The sequence below is a fragment of the Magallana gigas genome, chromosome 1 (assembly GCF_963853765.1).
Source record: "Magallana gigas chromosome 1, xbMagGiga1.1, whole genome shotgun sequence".
Classification (NCBI taxonomy): Eukaryota; Metazoa; Mollusca; class Bivalvia; order Ostreida; family Ostreidae; genus Magallana; species Magallana gigas.
This window is the reverse complement of record NC_088853.1, coordinates 1,878,320-1,901,150: the sequence shown is the minus strand read 5'-3', so window position 1 is coordinate 1,901,150 and position 22,831 is coordinate 1,878,320. Positions and strand designations below refer to the sequence as shown.

At 34.1% G+C, this 22,831-nt stretch overlaps 1 protein-coding gene and 1 long non-coding RNA gene across 2 annotated transcripts; one reads left to right on the top strand and one right to left on the bottom strand.

The window, feature by feature from the left end:
- Positions 1-4,490: 4,490 nt before the first annotated feature.
- On the bottom strand, positions 4,491-12,895 carry LOC105317460 (uncharacterized). Its single transcript, XM_066076349.1, has 4 exons — positions 12,838-12,895; positions 8,424-10,092; positions 7,857-7,939; positions 4,491-6,127 (listed from the first exon to the last, which is right to left on the bottom strand). The coding sequence occupies exons 2-3, from the start codon at positions 10,087-10,089 to the stop codon at positions 7,881-7,883; spliced, it is 1,725 nt and encodes a 574-aa protein (XP_065932421.1). The 5' UTR covers positions 10,090-10,092; positions 12,838-12,895; the 3' UTR covers positions 4,491-6,127; positions 7,857-7,880.
- A 1,831-nt stretch (positions 12,896-14,726) lies between these two features.
- Positions 14,727-17,656, top strand: LOC136273006 (uncharacterized). Its single transcript, XR_010711128.1, has 3 exons — positions 14,727-15,151; positions 16,044-16,094; positions 16,688-17,656. It is a non-coding gene; the product is annotated as an uncharacterized lncRNA (long non-coding RNA).
- Positions 17,657-22,831: the final 5,175 nt, after the last annotated feature.

The window sequence follows — 22,831 nt, the reverse complement described above, 5'->3', positions numbered from 1 at the left end:
GTTTCAGATGTTGGATATGGTTAAGTTTTTTGGAACAGGTCACATGTTTAATAGATAATAGTACTTTTTCAAACTTGCATAGTTGATTAAACTGTAGTATGAATTAATCACAGAGGAAGCTTCAGATGCAGAGCTTGATCTCCATTATCAAGGATGCTAAAAAATATATCTTAGTTATTACAGGTCCGAACTTCACCAAACTTGAATGGATGGTGTGTCTTATGAAACAGATGCACCTGACAGGCGTTGATGTTGAATCTGAGCCATAGGTTGCGGATGCTGGAGCAGGATAAGGTTTTAATTGCTAGTTCCCTCTCATGATGATATCTTTATTATTTCTGGTCTTAACTTCACCAAACTTGCATGGAGATGCATCTTATGTATACTGATGCACCTGACAGGCTTGAATGCTGAATCTGAGCCATAGGTTTCGGATGTTGGATGAGGTTTAGTTTTTTTGGAACAGGTCACATGTTTTTTAGATGATAGCTTGCATAGTTGATTAAACTATATTATAAATGAAACGCAGAGGTTGCTTCAGATGCAGAGCCTGATCTCCATTATCAAGGATGCTAAAGAAATCTCCTACCTCACTCAAACCTGCTCGATAGATAGATGTGTTTGTTGATAAATTATGTAACATGATTCCTATGATATAGTATTGTATGGTATGAAACAATATTGTTTAATATGATACAATATAATATCATATGTAATATTATAAAAAGTTATATGATACGATATGATATTGTATAATTTTTTTTGATATTTTATGTTATGATATTGTATCATGATATCGTTATGTATAGTATTGTATATTATGATACAATATTGTATAATATTATATTGTATTATTAATTTATTATTTAATCACATGATACTATTACATAAGGTATTGCAAAATATAATATTGTATCCTATGATACCATATTGTATATTCTATAATATTGTATCATACGATTTTGTATAATATGATATTAGTTTCTGTAAATAGAATTATATCACATGAAATTGTATAATATGATACAGTTATATTATATAATATCGTATCATATGATATTGTATAATATGATATTGGTTTATAATATGATATATTATCACATCACATGAAATTGTATTGTATGATATTGTAAAATATATGATTGTATCATATGATACAATATGTATAGTATAATACAGTATTATATAATATTTTACTTTATCACATAATATTGTAACATTTGATATGATACAATGTTGAAGTATCAAATAATATTGTATCATATGATACAATTTGATCATTTTATGTATCAAAAGTGATACAGTATCATACAATATCATACTATATTATACAATATAATATCATATGTTTCAATGTTATGATGTATTATGTAATATAATATTGTAATATAATACTAGTATATTGTTTTATATATTATGATATTGTATTATTTGATCAAACACAATAACGTATAACCCAATACAATGTCATATCATACGTTACAATATCATATCTCATCATTGTTTATTATGGTATTTTATTGTATTATATGACATATGTTGTAAATATGATAGGATACAATATTTAATTTTATATTATTGTATTGATTAACATATGAACCTATGATTATCATACAATTTTTTAACAGATGATATACGATATTGTGTCAAAACAGAATCCATGAATATCCAAGATCATAAAGTATGATTTTCATTTAATATGATAAAGGTGGTCTCATTAAGGTGAAGTCTCATAAGGGTGATGTCTCGTCTCGGTGAGCTTTGTAATCTGTGATTACTTATGTTTTAATGTACACATAATACACATTTTTTAAAACGACGATAAAGGGCGATTTTAACGGCGGATTTTAAATTGATTCCATAGAACATATATTGAATGACCATTTATGTATATTTTTTTATCCGGGAATAAATTGTTATAAAGTTCAGTGTCTGACAACCGAGCCCCTGTGGTCAAAATCCGCGTGTTTACAGTATATGTATATAAATGCGTGGCTGTAGTGTAAAGATACATCTGTAAAGTGCGTGATTGCGGTGTAACGTTATATGTGTTGAAGTGCCTGGCTTTTAAAGTTTGTACATGTATTTTTTCTTGTATAGCGAGGTTTATAACAAAATTTATAACACAACCATATGACAACAATTGACTTATTATATGCTTATGAAAACAAGAGGCCTATGGGCCACATCGCTCATCTGAACAACAATTCCTTGTAACATTATATGTCGTAGCATATGCTATTTCTATATCAAACTTTGAACCCTTTTGGGGCCTGGTATTTTTCCGTGAATTTTGGTTAGCTTTAACAAATTAGATTGTACACTATCTTAGAATGCTTTCTTAGTAATCTCACAAACTGTAGATTATTTATTTCTCATAAAGAAAATTTTTAAACATTTTTAAGGCGCATCGCTTTCAGTGATGTAGCCTCATCGCTGTCAGCCCACTTCTCTCGGCTTATATACAAGCGGCGTCATAGAACTCAAGTATCAATGCGCCAAAAAATATATAGTGCCATTCTGATTGTTACGTATTTTCAACCAGGAACATATATTCAGTATTCATTTTAAAAATGTCAACAAATCATTACAACAGATATCTCCTTTACACATTGAAAAAACATCAATGAAAGAACAAAACAAAGATTAATACGCAGATGCGATAGACTTGCAATGCGATGTACGTACGATAGGGACAGAGGACCAGTCAACCGATGAGATAATTTGCATAGCAACAGTTCGTACTTCAATTTAAAAGCGGCGACGTTAATTGTTCGAATATCGAAGGTAAAAAAATGAAATAATTTCGTATATAAAATATTTATATTAAAATGAGAGTAAGTTGCTGTCTTCCTATAGCTAGGGACAGATTTCGTATTTTATCACTTGATAAAACGAATAAGACGATGTCCAACTGAATGAGGAAAAGCGCGCCACCTTCCCCATGTGTAGAATGGCGATATAAACAACTTGTAGTGATGTTTTTAGCTACCTTCAATGCGATGCGCCGCTCAGGCCTTCAGGCCTTTGATTTATAATATATATTTCTATGTTAAACTTTGAACGTCTTTTTGGGCCCCAGTCTTGGTCCTGTGGTCACGCCTTTATTTATTACATTATTTAAGGATGCCTGCATAGTAATCTCACAAATTGAAGCATTGTGGTTCTTTATCAGAAGATTTTTATGATATTTTTCTATATTCGTTAAACTTTGAACCTCGCGTCAGACCCCAATTTTTTCACTGTATAAACAAGCTTTTGAGTAGATATTGGCATTTCTGCTGCAGTGGTTCTTGAGAAGATTTTTAAAAATGTCCAACGTATTTCTATATTAAATTTTTAACCCCGCCTGGAGGCCTAGTTTTGGTCCGATGGTTTCGATTTTTACAATTTAAAATATTCGCCTTAAAAACAAGCTTTGGTGTAAATATTGGCACTTCTGGTGCAATGGTTCTTGAGAGGACAATTTTTACATTTTTCCTATGTATTTCTAAATCAAAATTTGAACCCCGCCTGCGGCTCCAGTTTTGGTTCGAGGGTCACGATTTTTATATTTTAGAATCTTTACTATAGAAACAATCTTTGGTGTAAATTTTGGCATTTCTGCTGTAGTGGTTCTCATGAAGATTTTCAAACATTATCTTTTCTACACGCGACTGAAGCCCCAGTTTAGGTCTGAGGGTCATGATTTTTATAATTTAGAATTTTCACTATATAAGCAAGCTTTTGTGTGAATTTTGGTATTTCTGGTTCAGTTGTTCTTGAGAAGAAGATTTTAAAGACACACACCCTATACTCACTGTTTCACAATTATCTCCCTTTGGAAAAGGGCTGCGCCCTTTATTTTCATAATTTAAAATCCCCTTTCCATAAGAAGTTTGCTTAAATTTGGCCCAGTGGTGTTAAAGAAAAAGTCAAAAATGTAAAAAGTTTACAGACAGACGGACAGACGCCGGACAACAGGTGATTAGTAAAGCTCCCTCGAACCTTTTGTTCAGGTGAGCTAACAAACTACTGTAACAGTATAATAACAGTGTTTTAACAGTTTATAATACTGCTTAAGGATGAACCAAGCTGCCATAATAAAATATTTGCATATCCATTGTTCTTTCCCACTGTAAGCCTATACAGAGGAACTGCAATTATTTCTCTATAATCGCAATTGCTCTGTCTGTATACTATGACGTCATAAAGGATACATTAAAGTCTGAATGTTTATTTTTGATGCAATACCTAAATGTCTAGGTCTAGGCTAATTCAGGGTATTTGCGAGTGGTAAAATGCAAATATAAGTAATAAACAACGATTATTTAGTGAACACGGCATTATGAATAGCAATTGCTCTGCTGGCATATTTTCCATGATGCGCTAGTATTGTCTGAATACGTTGAACTGTTAACAATGGGTGAAGTCTGTCTGATTAATCCATGTCCTCATTTTGTACCATGTATTACAATACTGCCTGACTATGAAAAAAGACAAACAATATAGACATGTTACTTCAAGTTTATTGACTTTTATCTACAGCTCGCTACATTTCCCCAAACATCATTTGTATACAAGTATTATGTTTTTCATGGTAAGAGTAAACACAATAAAAATAAACATAATACTATATATATACGTTATAAATGTATTTCATCAGGTTTATTGTGTGGGTAAACACCAAAAAAATCATCTCGCTTAAACTTGCGTACAATATTTCTCCAAATAAATGACATTAACTTGAGTTGTCCTATCTATCTGGTCAACAGAGATACAGAGTGTGAGAAATGTGCTTACACACCATTAACAAACACATAGGATTAACAACATTCAAAATACAAATTGAGGTCATCATGACCTACTTTCAAATTGATATATACATGAGTATATGACTTCTGGTATAATTAATGGTACATCATTTCTAAAACACAAGTTAGTTTATTTTTTCAAATAAATAGATATGTTCTAAAATAGTTTCACTATAAACTACCATAATTCTAATTGGGTCATTGTGACCTACCTTTTGAGCATAATAAGCAATATATGATGCACCAATTGTTACACAGGCACAGCTCAAACTTAATGAATTAAAAACTAACATCAACTATTAATATATTGAAATTAAAACTACATAACATTGTACAAAAAAACCCATCGAAAACTTATCAAATTCTTATCAAAAGCTTATCAGATCACTTCTTTCCAAATGATCAATCCTACCAATAAAACTGTCAGGGATAAACACCATCAAATTCATTTCTCATTTTTAAGTAAAACTTCATCTTATGACAATTATATAAGGGGAATAACTGTTTTTTCATCCTGACTGAAAAATACACATTTTGAGTTATTCCCCTTTGAATATAATGTTTATTACAACATACAAGATTTCTTGTGTAAAAATCAAAATTACAAAAAAAACAATATGTGACACATTGGCTACAATTGTAATGGACATCTCCGTCCTAGCACCGAATAATACCAGAAATTTCAGGAGCTTAGATATGTAAAACATATTATATACTGACAAAATTTACACTTAGATAAAATTGACAGAAAACGTATGATAACAAATTACAGTAGAGTTCACGTACACAAAAGACAGAGTCCATTGATGATGCCTTATTCATAAAGAGTTTGGTACACAGAGCACAGAGTCTATTGAGGATGCGTTATATATGGAGAGTTCACGCACACAGATACAGAGTCCATCGATGGCGCGTTATATATGTAGAGTTCACGCACACGAATACAGAGTCCATCGATGGCGCGTTATATATGTAGAGTTCACGCAGACAGATACATTATTTTTGTGCAGATTTCATGTACACAGAACGCAGAGACCATTGATGACGCGTTATTTTTGTGCAGAGTTCACCTACACAGCAACAGTGTCCATTGATGACGCGTTATTTTTGTTCACCTACACAGCAACAGTGTCCATTGATGACGCGTTATTTTTGTTCACCTACACAGATACAGAGTCCATTCATGAAACGTTGTTTATGTAGAGTTCACACACAGAACACAAAGTCTGTTGATGATCGGTAATTATTTGGCTTCTGTAACTCCATTGGAATTATGGATAATCCGGGAAGGTTTTCTACTGTCTCCCCCTGAAGGCGTTTAAAAAGCAGCTTGTCTGCATGAAATAAAAAAAAAAATCTATAATAGTATTAAATGATTAATACCAAATACTTGGACAAGAAGGAAAGAGTGAGCAAGCTCAAACACCCCATGTTCTCCCATTACTTGACAATGCTACACATCATGAATGGCAGAGTATGCATTAAGGTGGCATTCTACACCGCTTTCTGATGACGCAGTACGCAAAAAAGTAAATCTGGAAGCATGTAATTCTGGTACCGGCTGATTGCAACTGAGGGGAATTGTATGGGGACCGCTCTTTTGAAAAATTTGTTAAATGAACAGAATAAATCAAAATTTTGATTAAAATTCATTATTTACATGTAAGGTGGTATGGGACACCTTCATGTTGTGTCGTATCATTTATCGAAATAAACAATACTGGTAAATCAAGTGTAATTTTATAAATAGTTTCTTTCCCATCATTGTTACCTTACAGCGCAGTGCAGTGGGTTAGAGTGCTCACTACGGACCTATAAGTCACGAGTTCAAGTCGGGTTTGAAAAATTTATTACTTTTCCAAAATTTTCTAAAACATATTTTTTTTGTAAAATATTGTGAAAGAAAATTCTAAACCAATGAAAGTAGTTCAATAGTAATGTACTTTAATTCACATCATTATTGACAGATGTTCCATACCACCTTAATTAAAGGGATGGGAGGGTGGCGTTGAATTTCTCTCAGGTTGGGATACATAAATCCTAATTATCTCCCCTTGAAAAGGGGCACGTTCCTTAATTTTCACAACTTTGAATCTTCTTTGCCCAAGGGTGCTTTGTGCCAAGTTTGGTTGAAATTGACCCAGTAGTTCTGGGGGAGATGTTGAAAATGTGAAAAGTTGACGGACAGAGGACAGACAAACAAACAGACGGACAGACGACAGACAAAATGTGATCAGAAAGGCTCACTTGAGCTTTCAGCTCAGTTAGCTAAAAATGATAAAGGGCATTACTAGCAAAACATCATCAGATCAAAACTTTCTGCAATTATGCACATATTTAATCATTTGTCTTAAACAGCAACATACCAAATTCTAATGGTTCAAAATTTGAAGACAAAACATTGTAATTAAAATGTCCTAGAAATGTGCAAATCAACACATTGTGTTCTAACTACCTACGAAAAAATCATTGCTAATTCAACATTTGGACAAAATTCTAAGTTCAATGGGGCTAAAATTCCGAGAAAGATAAATGAATCAGAACTTCCTAGTAATTAGCACATCTACACGTTGTGTCCTAAATACCTTAAAAGTTTCATATATTTCATATTAAACATGATAAAATTCTGTGCAGCTGTTGAATATAAGTTTTGCTTAAAATCCAGGACTGAATGAGATAGGTCGAAGTCATTATTCTCTAACAATTCCATTGCATGGGGTATAATAATGGCACAATTAGCAAAACAAGGTACATTTTCGAATTGATAATGATCTGACATTTACAATGTTTAATTGTTCAGTTTAACATTATAGACTTCTTCATGTGGATATTTGTTTTATAATATTCCACATTCAGAAAATAAAACTTGTATAACATGATGTTTCTCACTCAGCAACAGACAGCCATGTTTGGATGATCACAAAGTGTGAAATAAACAGGAGTCAGTATTACAGTCCATGTGAATTATACACAGCTCAATTTCAGCTGCAGATGTTGAACAAAGTGACAAACAACATGTGTGGTTTTGAGAGCAGACTAGATTTGTACAGAAACATTTACAACCTGTCAATATCCCAGCTATCTCCATTATACGGCTGGTGTTGAGCTGGACATGGCCTCCTCATCAGTACGGGGTCTGTGTTCATCTACAACAAGGCATTAATTAGCTGTTAATTAATCAATTCCATACATTATATGTAATGACAGAGCTACATCTACAAATTAAAACTTTAACCTGATTACCATGACACTTGCTTTAATATTTATCTAATTAATTATATTAAGTCAATTAACATGTCACAAAATAACTGATTACAAATACATGAGTCACTCTATATATTTCATAATTAAATACAGCAACCTGCTATTTCTATTCACTAAATACAATGACATGTAACTGTACATTTAATTAATAAAATAATGTATCTAATTTCTGTATATTTTAGATAAACACTGACTCCCAATGACTGGTAGATACAGCTAACCCTGTAACAATGAGTTGTTTATATTGACAAACAATCACACAGATAAACATGTCTTACATGTATCTTATTGACTGATAATTAACACGGACTGTGTGTCTTAGTTATCTATATCTAATTAATGTGAATGATAATGACTCAGACTTACCTGTCAGAGCGTCCTGTCTGGTGATATACCTGTAGACACGCACCTCGTTGTACCATGCTCCGACCCAGAGACGGTGAGTGTTGACATCATAACTCAGGCTGTATGGTACACCCATCTCTTGTGATTTTGTCAGTAGATGTGACAGGAACCGACCGTCCTTATTCAACATCTGTACTGTTTTGGTTATATGATCACACACCAGGATGTGTGACAGCGCGTCAGTACAGATTCCTAATGGCCCTAGTCCTGATCCTGATGGATGTCCTGTGTAGGAGAAACGATGTCTTCCTCCACGCTCTGTCACCACTACAGCTTCATACTCATAGTCAGACACCACGACATCCCCATTGTTGTTCTCTGTTATATAGTTAGGTGTAATATACAGTTCCCGTCCTGTGTTGTGGTACTGTATGGTTTGTGTGAGTTGTCCACTCTGGTTGTACCGGGTTACCTTGCCTATGTCTGTATCAATGTTATGCATCCCGACCAGTAGATCCCCAGTGGACGGGGACCAGTACACACTCCGTGGTTCCCATGTAGAGTCTGTTCTCTCTATAAATGTGGTGGTTGTTTTCATATCCTTTGACAGTTTGTTGATGTTATAATTCCTATCTATATAAATCAGTTCACTCTCACTGTTCACTGTGTGTATTCCTACAACACTCGATGAATCCTCCACACGATGTAGAGGGACACCTGTTGTGTCTGTCAACATGAGATTGTTTCTATAATCACTGACCCAGACCCGGTCTGATGTCACACAGGAAATGTGATGACAATCATCAACACCTGTCACTGTGAGAGATTGATGGAGCTCAGCACCAGACGTCAGTTTCAGCAGACACTGGTTTCCTACGCGTCGGTTTCCTCTCTCTGTGATTTGGATTGCACTCAGTGACTCCATCACATCCTCCTTGTTGAGTGACTCAGTCATGGAGAGCTGGCTGGTGTGGAGTGTAAGATGTATCTGGGGGAGGGCTGTCTTTGTGAAGGAGAGGAATTGTAGCGCACTGAATGTGAATGCTGGCTGTACATATCTGTGTTCATATCTCCTTAGTCTGACAATATGTCTGATCATTTTTATCTTTTGTTTTTTACATCTGTGTTTGAAATCAAAGTAACAAAACACATTGTTCAATAGATCGTATACCACATAGTCAATGAGATCCTTCAGTCTCTGGGCCTTTGTTAACATCTCTGATTGAAGGGGGGAGAATTCTGTGTGACAGGTTTTGACATCAGCTTTGATTCCTGTCAGAAGAACAGGTCTGTAAAAGAGAGCCTCACTTCTGATGGTGTGAATGGTTCCTCTGTGTTGTTGTCGCTTTGTTTTATAGGCTGTTTTAACATCAAGTTGTCTGTGAGTTTTATGTTTTCTGCAGTGGAAACAGACAGGAACTTGACAAGGTTCACAGTACTTTGTATAAACATGGCTAGGATGTCTCACACAGATCTCTTGTGTTTGGATGTAGTTGATTTTATCACGGTGTGACACAACATCATGGTCTATTGTTTGGAGATCTTTTACATGGTTCTCTTTACACTGGGGACACAGATCACATGGACACGATACACAATGGTACGCTGTGTCCCCCGGACACTTAGAACACAGATGTACTCCGTATGGGGAGCTTGCTGTGTCCATGATGTGGGGGGTCTGGGTCATAACCTGTTCAATGAAAATAAAGAGTTTTAGAATTATTATTGTTTTATAGATTCAAATTTTAAAAGAAATATATTTGGGTTTTTAAGGAATAATATATTTTCCTACTTGGATAATTGACGGTCTATTATTCTGGTTCTGGTTATAGAGACACTCAACCAGTAGAAAAATACAATAGATTGTTGAGAGAGAAAGAGGTGCTCTCTCTCTCTTTCTCTTTTTATCCCTACATTTCTTTCTCTCTCTTGGATGTGTACATAATTGAGAAAGTGAACTATATGATTATCTAGCAAAGAAAGTCAGAGAGAGGAAAACAAATAAGATGTAGAGTACACGTCTCAATAGTTCAATTCAATTACAGGGTATTTACTGTCTCAATTTACCTAACATGTACACCTGCTATTTCTATTTCTTTCTCTTAATCTCTGTTTCTCACAATTTCAATACTAAACATGCACTCCTGCCCCCCCCTCTCTCTCTCTCTCTCTCTCTCTCTCTCTCTCTCTCTCTCTCTCTCTCTCTCTCTCTTATATTCCTCCTCTCTCTGATTTTTTTTCTAACAAATGCTTTTTCTCTGTCTCCGCAGATTTCTCTTCTAAACATGTATTTTTGCTATCTATTTCTGTCTTTAAGACAAACTCCATTAAACATTTTCATGTACTAAATATATCTTACTCTCTCTATCCCTCTCTCTCTCTGATACTTACTCTTATACATATAAACATGTGCATATTACTTATTCTCTCAGACATGTACTTACTCTCTCTCTCTCTCTCTCTCTCTCTCTCATTCTCTTGTGACTTACTCTTATACATGTAAACATGTGCATCTTATTCTCTCAGACATGTAGTCTCTGATTCTTTCTCACTGACTTAGTCTTGTAAACATATGCATCTAACTAATTTTCTTAAACATGTATTCTCTCTCTCTCTCTCTCTTGTGACTTACTCCTATACATGTAAACATGTGCATCTTATTCTCTCAGACATGTAGTCTCTCTCTCTCTCTCTCTCTCTCTTGTGAATTACTCTTATACATGTAAACATGTGCATCTTATTCTCTCAGACATGTAGTCTCTCTCTCTCTCTCTCTCTCTCTCTCTCTCTCTCTCTCTTGTGACTTACTCTTATACATGTAAACATGTGCATCTTATTTTCTCAGACATGTAGTCTCTCTCTCTCTCTCTCTCTCTCTCTCTCTTGTGACTTACTCTTATACATGTAATCATGTGCATCTTATTCTCTCAGACATGTAGTATCTCTCTCTCTCTCTCTCTCTCTCTCTCTCTCTCTCTCTCTCTCTTGTGACTTACTCTTATACATGTAAACATGTGCATCTTATTCTCTCAGACATGTAGTATCTCTCTCTCTCTCTCTCTCTCTCTCTCTCTCTCTCTCTCTCTTGTGACTTACTCTTATACATGTAAACATGTGCATCTTATTCTCTCAGACATGTAGTCTCTGTTTCTTACTCACTGACTTAGTCTTGTAAACATGTGCATCTTACTGTTTTTCTCAGACGTATTCTCTCTCTCTCTCTCTCTCTCTCTCTCTCTCTCTCTCTCTCTCTCTCTCTCTCTCTCTCTCTTCTCTGACTTACTCTGTCAAACATATGCATCATTCTATTTCTCTCAGACATGTAATCAATTTCTTTCTTTTATTATTACTTTCTTTCACTATCTCATGATTTTACAGCTAAACATGTACTTCTTATCTCTCATTTTTTCTCCAAGCCTCTGTCCCTCATAATTTCCTAATAAATGTTCTCTTGCTTTCTACCTGTTCTCTCTATCCCTCACACTTTCACTACCAAACCCCCCTCTCTCTCTCCTAACATGTAATCTTGTTTTCTATCACCCCTCTCTTCTCTCTGTTTCTCTCTCTCTCGCTCTCTCTCTCTCTCTCTCAGATGAACTCAAATAAACTTTGTATCTTACTCCCTTACTCTTGTTGTTCCATATATATCATTTAATATTTATTGCTCTGTATAACATGTCTGTTTGCTCTATCTCTCTCTCTCTCTCTGAAACTTACTCTTATACATGTAAACATGTACATCTTACTTATTCTCTCAGACATGTAGTCTCCCTCTCTCTCTCTCTCTTGACTTACTCTTATACATGTAAACATGTACATCTTACTTATTCTCTCAGACATGTAATATCTCTCACTCTCTCTCTTTTCTCTGACTTACTTACTCTCTTAAACATATGTATCTTTTCTTAGACATGTAATCTCTCTCTCTCTTTCTCTCTCATTATTACTTTCTTTAATTGCTATCAAAATACAATTCACACCTAATCCTCAAATTTGTGCAAAATGGGAACCCACCAGTGTATACATGTTAATTACTGGCTTATGTCCCATGCTTTGCTATTCCCTTAACCCTGGTTGATTTTTGACTGCCCCCCCCCCCCCCTAGATAAATTAGCCCTGATATTACCACAAAGGTATGTTTCTCCTCTTCTAACCATCAATAATCAAATGGGAACGTGGGCAATAGTTATATTGTCAGTTCCTGGGTAAGAAATTGATGTTGACCTCGGCCTATGGTCTCGGGCAACAGTTCTTACCCCAGGACTAACACAATGACTACTGCCCTCATACCCATTTAAAAGATGTATACTAAAATGTCTATGAATGACACACGACGACAAACGTGAGATAGCAATGGGTCTCCTGAGTGACTCAGGTGACCTAATAATACATAGTATAGCTACATGAACATGGTGATATTACATGAATACTATACCACATATATTCTCTCTTTGACCTCTCAGTCAACAGCACAGTCAGACACAGCCTGGGAACCTGTAAAGAGACCATCAACTGTTACATTCTAGTACTTGATGATGTCCCGCACAAGTGTGAGATTTAATAATATATATATATACATTAATATGATACAATGCTTAATTTTTCAAATATTATTTATTTATTTTTTGTTGTTGTATATATTGTGTCTGATTCTTTTCTTAATTGTTTTCTTAACCTTTTCTTTAAAATTGAAATAAAAACCCAACTGCATGGCTGGATATTTACAGGAGCAGGGATGCAAAATCTAATTAAAACTAAAATGGATGATATATACATATTATATATATGCCCATCAGTTTTCCTTCCTTGATACTGTCAGTTTTACACAGTTTGATCTGAGTTTCCGGATCACCACACTGTGGTTTTCCGATTCCGTATCACTGCTCTCTGAAACTGATAATGTCTGTATTTTAGCCTATTTTTAAAAGAGTTCGTATAAAATACAGTCAAACTTCGCTATCTCGAACTAGATGGGACTGTTTAAAACTTTGAGATATCCGAGTATTTGAAATATCAACGTACAATACTTAAAGCGGAAGGAAAGTCAAAAATGCATTCTATCTATATTAATAAAGTGTTTTAAATTATCGCACATGGTCATGCTGTTTTGAAAATAAACTACATAATTAAGCTATAATGCACGTTTGAAGTGAGAATTGTATTTACGGGAGGCTGACATGATGTAGAACTCTTTTGTATTGAAAACCAAGAAAATTAATTATTTTGACGTCCCACAATCTATTCCGGCTTGGTTTACATACATGCATACAACGTATACAATGCTCTGAATAAAACACTGGTTTAGGCCTAACAAAAAAAATAGTTTGTTTCCGCTTTCACTCTTTCATGATGAAAAAAAGGTCGGTTGGTCGGAATTTTTTTATTTTTTCAAATATGTTTTTTCCCTTTAATATTGCAGTATCCATACATGCCGGTTAGATACTAGTATGGTATAAATGGTATAAAATGAGAAATACTTTTAATATCATTCCTGACTATTAAGCTGGTCTTAAGAAAACACAAATATGATATTATATTATATAGCAGATACTTCATCTGCTGCCAACGATGAGGGCATTAATAAAATCTACAACACATGGAAACATACAGCCATTTTGAAACAAAACGTTTAAGTTACACTGATTTGAGAAGGGTAACTGCCTCAAGCATTTTTGTGACCAAAATTTTGATCATTTTTTTTTCCAAATTGGATAAAAACGAAAATAAACGATTTTCCATCAAAAATCCTTAAAAAAAAAGTTTTGAGTCGGGGGGTAAAAGCTAGGGTCGGTCGGGAAAGCGGAAACAAACAATTTTTTTTCTTAGGCCTTATGCCTTTAGGTTACTCAAGTAATCGACTGAACAAAAATAATGTTTAGGTTCACATTTCAATCTAAAGAATATTATATGTATGCATAAATATATGATTTTTTTTATTAAAGCACATAGTAGGCCAATTTATTTAATTTTGTATTCCTACAAATTTTCTCTATCAAATTAGAATGATGTCGATTATTTGTTTCAATGTTCAATTGTTCCGCCCCCTCCTTCTCAGTATTATATATTCAAATTATACATTAATGTATTAAATTAATTAAATTAGTTTATTAAAACATCCTACGATATTCATGATATTCACCATTCTTTTAATGATCACTATTGATGTGTATCATTTGTAGCATAGGAAAACGGTTTAGGAAAAACAAAACATTTTTTAATGAACATTCATCGCCCAGTCCCCTTTCAACCTCCCTATTTTACGCACACATGATTTATTCATATAGATGTAGAACACAATCTGTTCATTGTTTACAAATTAATGTAAAAAGTTTGCTACCAATCTTTCCTGTATTAAAATGTATGAAATTAAAAGACGCTAGTGTATGCTAACGATGCAACTGTGAACACAGGACAGATAAGGCAACACATCGTTTTGATATGCTAATGAAGGGATAATGAGTTATGACGTCATAATATACGCCTCGCCTCTGTATTACCATATATAGAACATATACCGAAAACAGCAGTTTAAGCATAAAATACGGCTGATTTAATACTTCATAAGCAAAATATAACTACGAATCACTCATGTGTGTTTTCATAAGTTTACAACAATCAGAATATACGAAGAATTTCATTAAGGCATCTGTCGTATGGGTGTGAATCTGCGTCCCAAATGCGCTCGTCAGACGATGTAAACACGTATAGCTGGTATTCCCGATGATGGCGATCTTTTGATGGTTTATCAGGTATGTAGAATAGATATACAGTGTATTTGCAATATACCACATAGCTCAATAACTATTTTATTGTGATTTTATACTGTTGATGCATTTCTGATCGACTTAATGTGTTGTTTCGTTCAAAACATGAGGAGAGACTGCATTGTTTACATTTAGGCCTATACAATGTACATTGTACATGTAGCTTTATTGCCAGTCCGTTAAATTGTTGATCATTTTCACCAATCGACACGAATCAGTTCATAGTACTTGTATTGACAATATTTAGCTTTACACAGCTGTTTGTTTTTATTTCAATTTGTAAGTAAACAATACAAAGACTGTGTGAAAACAGCTGATTTGATTTTCTGAAAATCAGTACAGTGCAGGCTAAAAGATGCTGATTTCATTTCCTGGAAATTGATGAACAGCTGATCAATAACACCTTTCTACTGTGTTCAAAATTCTTCCATGACAGTTCATTTATATTTTTTACACATTCATCCAGTTGATATATTAAGATGTTTATGCACATTAATTCTTAATTATTACTAGTTTGTTTTTAGAACTCAGTATATTACTACCATAACACTGTTTGAAATCTTGTCACCTGGGTTCATACTTATGATGCTGTACTATTGGTAATAAAAAAACTCAAATGATAATAAACAAATGACTGCATGTCTCCATCTGATTTTCTCTAAATGAGGAATCTACATTCATGGTCATATATGGTATTGTTTGTGTAGAATGTGCATATGTAACTTTCAAATAAAATTTGAAGTGTTGGTCATTTTACCCATCCATGCATAATATATGTAGACCTTTCACAAAAATGTTCAAATTACTGTTGACATGTCCTTATATGCATGTAAATTAAATTGTATGACTTCTCATAATTATATTTTGTTATTTGCAGAGTAATTTGAAAAGCGTCACACTGATTTGAAAAAAAAGGCTGGAAGAAAATGTAAGTAAATAACATACATGTATAAGTTCAATAATTTATCATTGAAATAATGACCAATCTGATTATTCTATGAGACAATTCAATTAGAAAAAGTATTTTCAAGTATGAATGGTTTCATTTAATGTTTTAAAATGATTGATATAAACCTGTTATTTATAAATCTACAATTTTGAATATTGCTCATCAACAAATCAACAATACATGGTATGTTTTAATTCACACTGACTGCACCAGCATTATATAATATCAATCAATCAAATCAGTTGTGTGTGAGAGAGAGAGAGAGAGGGAGGGAGAGAGGTGCATTTTTAAGGTCAGGCCGGCTAAAATAAAGGGGTGCAATTAAACTAATATCATGCACATATCAGGGGTGAGGATGCGAATAATTTCAAATCGATCAAACTGAAAAGCTGTATTTGAATTTGTGCAAAATTAAATGCACATCTAAAGCACCCCATCTAAACATAATGAAATGTTTATTAAGATAAATAAATTCCATTGACTATCAAATTGTAGAAAATCCTCCATTTCAGTCTTTCAGCCATTTTGATAACAAGTTAAACTTACTGAAATATATATAATTTTCATTTTAGCTGGTACCTGCTTTGTCTTGAGATTTACATAAATGATGTTCTTATTGGTGATCATTTACCCGCACCCTTATCCTGGTGTCATATACATGATGAAATGATGGAAAGAAAAACCTGAACTTTAGGAACAGGAAGACTGTGTTTTTGAAGAGAGAAGAGGACCAGAACTAAGAAGTCATACAATAAACACATTGACATCATAAAAAGAAATTGTAATTTTGAGTTTGCATGCATATGTCAGGTTAAAATGTTGTCACAGAATTTTTTTTCAGAAAGTCCCTTTATCTTCTTGAATTAATAAAACAAATGAACCAAATATAATTGTTTCTATATATATAATTTTGTTTGAGAAGTGGAAAGGGGATGGTATGTAAATGGGCGGGAGAGAGAGTCTCTCACATAGGGGAATTCAGACTTATTTAAATTCAATATATTGATGTGAACCAAAAATGGCTTTTGATCGCCTTGTTGCAGGATTTACACACTCTCTTTCCTTTCTCGGTAATGAGAAATGAGTGTTTAGAATTTATTTTGTGAATGAATAGATATGCTAACCCTCCCCCCTCTCCTTAATCTTAATCATTCTGCATGTGTTGAATAAAAATAAAAGTCAATTCTAATGAGTGTTTAAATTACAAGTGTAACATGTGTAATACAAAGGTGAATACTGTTGATTGCTTATGGGGGGTGGGAAAAGGCCTCATACATGGGCAGATCTACATGTATAGTCCCCGTGGCAAATTTTAATTTAATTCACAATTTACATAGTAAAACACCATGGTACCTGGCCCCTGGCAAACAGAATAGAGTTACCCCTTTGAACCCCCTCCCCAGAATAATATTAACAGACCCAAGCAGTGCTATAGAATATGCAGTCATTGGGCAAAGGCTGCACATAAATAATGAAAAAATACTCCATATCTTATTTTTTAATATATATTATGAGAACAATTTAGTTAGTATATTAATATCAGGGGCTTCATTTGTCTCTGTTGACATTTAATCCCTCAAATAATTGTGTACAATTAGCTCTTATATATATTTTTCTCCCATTACTAAAAAAATATTAAGAAACCAATAACTCCGCGAATGCGGTTAACCAAGAGAACTGATACACAACGGTTTTTTGTTTACATCCATGATACAACAGAGGAAATGCGGACGATTCATCGTAACCATCTTGTCTCTTTTAAAATAAATAAAACAGAAGCACTATGTTTAAATAACCATTTACATAATGTACTGTTGAAACATATCTTAACATTAATTCGGATTATGTGATAAAATGACATCGCGCCTATATCAAAAGAGTTATCGCTCAAAGAGTTACCTCCCCTTTTGGGATCACTTGTGCGTTTGAAATGTGTATTGATTTGAGAGGACTTCTAGATTGAGAAATTAAATGCAAAAATTCAAGTGCAAGACGGCTATTGATATTATTAAACTTGGTATGATTTTCTTCCCTTTTACGAGTTCTTTATAAAAACTGATGCTCATTTGTTGAGAGATGAAGGTTTACTTTGTAATTTTAATGAAAATATACAAAAATGCACTATTTTAGGAACAAGTAGCCAGTTTTTAAAGAAATATACATAACTAGTAAACTTTACAACTGAATGAGCATTGATTTCTATGATGTATGGATAATTTTGAATATGTTGCCATATTACTTACTCTTAAATTTCTTTGCCTTGCCCTTGAACTTTTTGTCTCATTTTAGCATTGACGATTTTTGTCTAAAAGACGCCCACGTGACCCTAAAAAGTCACGTGACCGACAAATTTAGACATGGTCAGGTAAAGGAGACCCATATCTTTACAATAACACCCAAAATAGTTTAGAACTATTCATTATGCAGAAATGAATAGACAAAAGCAAAACGACCTCCTTTTACGGCTGTTTAAAAGCAAAATGTTGCCTTAACTGTCCTGCGAAACGATAAGCACGTGCCTTTATCATTGTGATGTCATGAAAAAAGTTCACACATTATTGAAATGATTCGCTATTCTGCAGGTTCATATAAGGAAACATATTTGCAACTATAAATATCAAGTATCACCTTCTATGTAAATATCAAGTATCACCTTCTAAGTAAATTCCCAGTAAATATATTCACTCTTTACATTTAATCATTCGATATCATTGCAAGTGTATAATTTGATACAACTCCCACTGACTTGGATCCCCCAAAACATGTCCACCACCATACTCTCATTTTTGCTATTTTAGGCTGGTTTTAAAATATTGAAAATGAAAGTGTGTATACACGAATGACATGATTTTGAAGGTTTGTTTTCGGGTCAGCCATTTTACATAGTTGATTTTTAAAACTATCGCGTTTTATCTCACCTAAATTGTCACGGGCATGATATATGGAAGAAGTAGACTACATTGTAGAATATATGATATGACAAACCTTTTTTCACGGGGAACAATTATCTAAACGGATAGAAATAAACTTTCCTTTCCTCTTCCCAAATCGGTCTATCGTCTGTTCGACATACGTCACAGCGATGCTTAGACGTTTCGCCACCTAGCAATTTCGACCCCAAATGGTTTCGGTCCCAGATAATGAATTTACCGGTTTTCAAAAATAGAAAAAGGCTGTTCGAATATTTAGTTTTAAATGTATTAATCGGTCAACTTAGTTTTCATTATTACTTTATTTCATCTTTATACTACTTAACGTATACATGTATGTACTCGAAGTAAACATTTTTTAAAGTAAGGGGGTGGGTGGAGGGATCTGGGGAGGGGGGGGGGGGGTAAAAATTGATTTGAGACCACGGATGACTTCTAAAGCAATCCTGTATTTCTACATATTTTGCAGAAATGTTTGCCAGAACAATTCAAGTGAATTTACTGGTCAGTTTCACTGTATGTGCTTTGTTTTATTAATCCATGTTAAATTTCATTATGCGTTTGTGAAATAAAATTTTAGAATTATCTCTTGGACGGCAATCCTGCTATCTGTAGCGTTCCTGTTGAGTCACGAAGAAGTGTGTTTGTTTATAACAGAATGTCTGATTCTGACTGTCACCGGAAATCGTGTTTATTTCAGCAGCAAAATCGTCGCACTTGTTGAACTGAACACAAGCACATAACAACATGTCAAGGACATTCGGTACACGCACTTTTGCACAAAATAAAATAATCAATGAAAGCAAAATATATACGGTAAAAATCGAATGACATAATGGCTTTTTTTTAATGAATTACAGCTAGAAATGTTATTCGCATTATAGACACAATCAATTTAAGAAACAGCATACATTACATGCGCGGATCTAGAAGGGGGTCGGGGGGGTCCCGACCCCCCCCCTGGAAAATGAAAATTTATTAAATTTACATAGTAAAATTATCGCGAAAGTATGCCTCGGACCCCCCCTGGCAAACACAATTATCCTTCGGACCCCCCCCCCCCCCTGGAAAAATTTTCTGGATCCGCGCATGCATTAAACATATATAAGCAGCAATCACCAAGATATTATAATTTTCAACTTTTAACCTAAGGTGTGTTATTTTGTTTGCCCCCCACCCTCCTCCCGGAGGAAGCTAGGGGGGGGGGGGTACAGAGGCGGATCCAGCAATTTGGAAAAGGGGGGGGTTCCAATTGATGAACATCATTGCGTGCAAAAATCATTATTTGTCAATAAACAAGGCCTTTTGAACGTTTTCCATGCCTAAATTTAAAAAACAGTTATTTCGTCAATATCTATTTCATATCTATTTTAATATCAGAGTGCACTGTATTTATTAAGCGTTTTTGGTTTAGGTAAGGAAGATTTGTATAATTTCTAGCCTTAAAAAAACAAGTCTACAGCCATGAGAACGTGCGTCTGTGCTAAATAGAAACACTAAGCAACAAAAAATAATTCAGACTAATTACGACAAGCTATAATTAAAAAAGGAATTTTTTGGGGGGTATTTTTTTTATGTTTTTGATGTGTACATTCTGAACTATTTATCGATTTTGATTTCTATCGATTCCCTTCTTAAAGGAAGGTCTAAATGATAGGATATGACAAAAAATTAAATTGGAATAGTTTATTTGCTGAATAGATGGAACATGTGTAATACAATTGTACAAGCAATATAGTCGTCCCAGGGAATTTAATTGATGTTACCTCTGTAATGGGTGCGCCACATCATTCGGCACTAGTATAGATGCGATCAAATTCAGGAAAGTTTTGAAAAGTTGTGCATTTTCATAATGGTTTACATATAAACCCCTTACACGGTATTTTTGAAACATAACCTCCGATTCTCGGAAACAAAACAAAAAAGGCTTTCTTTTGTGTTTCATGTGGGTATGAACGTATCTAGCATTCCAGAAAAATAACTTAACCCGCATAAGCGGGTTTAATTTTCTCTGTATTTTTCTTCCTTTTTTTTTTAGTTTGAAACGAAGTAAAACTTTTTTATTATGATTACTTCAGTTAACTAAACAATACATTTGAAAGCAGCTTTTAAAAGTAAAAGGAATGTTTGTACCTGTACTTGAACGCCGTTTTACTCGATGGCTTGTCAGTTCAAAATGTATGTTTTCTCATGGAAGTGAACACCGGATGCTGAAGGGGAGTACTTTTTTCGATTAAAATATAGTTAGGGTTTTTCATATCAGAAATAAATGTAAATTACGGTACGTTGTGAGAAAATCTTTAGATAAGCAATTCGTAAAGCATTTATTTGATATAATTACAGTATTTATATTACAAATGGGAAAAATAGCCTTTAAATATGCATTAGAAGTTTTCAAAAAAAAAAATCATATGTCCCAGAGAAAGGAAGGAGGGGGGGGGGTTCCGACCCCCGGAACCCCCTCTCTGGATCCGCCAATGGGATATGAGGTCTTTTTTTGGTAGCTTTACTACACTGCTTTAATAAGTTGGGTTTTTTTTTAACTAAAACCACACCATCGTTTAAAAATCGTCAGCGTAAGACACGTCCTTTACTTCCTATAATTAGGCAACTTCAAAACAAAGAAATGTTTGCAGGCTTCAGGATCGGGGGCGGATTAGGGGAGGGGGGTGGATGGGGCCTGCCCTCCCCCACACTTATGTGGTATTTCTTACTTATCAATAATGCATGCGTAAGCAAGAGAGAGAGAGAGAGAGAGAGAGAGAGAGAGAGAGAGAGAGAGAGAGAGAGAGAGAGAGACTCAGAGAGAGAGAGAGAGAGAACGCATGTAAAAGATCAACCCTGACTCTTAATACAAATGTGAAGTATGGGGGTTCGAAACTGGGGAGCATTTTTAATTTAATCTTCTAATAAAACACATAATTTCCGCTGAGTACTATTTCGATTATTCTCCAAAAGCTGGTGGAGGAAATTTTTACGTCTCTAGAGGAAGACAAAGCACGGAAATTCATGTAAAAAGTCCTGACATGTATACAAACTGTACGTGTATTCAGATCAATTATTTCTCAACAAAATATAACACATTATTTACATGTATATTATGCCCTTTATCATCTGCAAGCATGGAGATGTGTCTGCATCTATAACTGGTGAAATTCTCTTTCTATCTCTCTATCCCTCTCTCTCTCTCTTTTTTTTCTCTCTCTCTCATAATTTTTAGCTTCTATCATGCGTGTTTTAATTAATTAAAGTACTATATCATTATTTTACATAAACAAGCTTAATTTTTATAAAATGTAAAATAAATACCCAGGTTCCAAAGCAGAATATATATTACATCGATCATACTTAATTTCTTTCCATAAATGTTTACTTATAAGAATAAAATTTGAGAGAGAGAGAGAGAGAGAGAGGGGATTATACAGACTGTTAATTACCTCGTTCTTTTAAAAGTTGTTTATATTTACGCTCCATACCCTCTTTTCCACAAACATTTGACATAAACACAGTTTGTTGAAAAATTTCCCAATAACACTGGATTTATCGTCTTTGTTGCTCAAAAGTTCATCAGTGTTTAAATATAACCGTACACGCCTAATTAAGTGTATCATATACGACAGATCAACAAAATACAAAAGCCACCCCACGTGCTGAACCTATACACTTCTATTCAATCAAGTCATCGCCTTTCATGTATGCATGTTTTAGACTTTCCAGATCTGTTCCAGATCGCCCATTCTTTCCACAAATTGTTTATAAAATATGTTTTCGGAATTTCATAAGTTA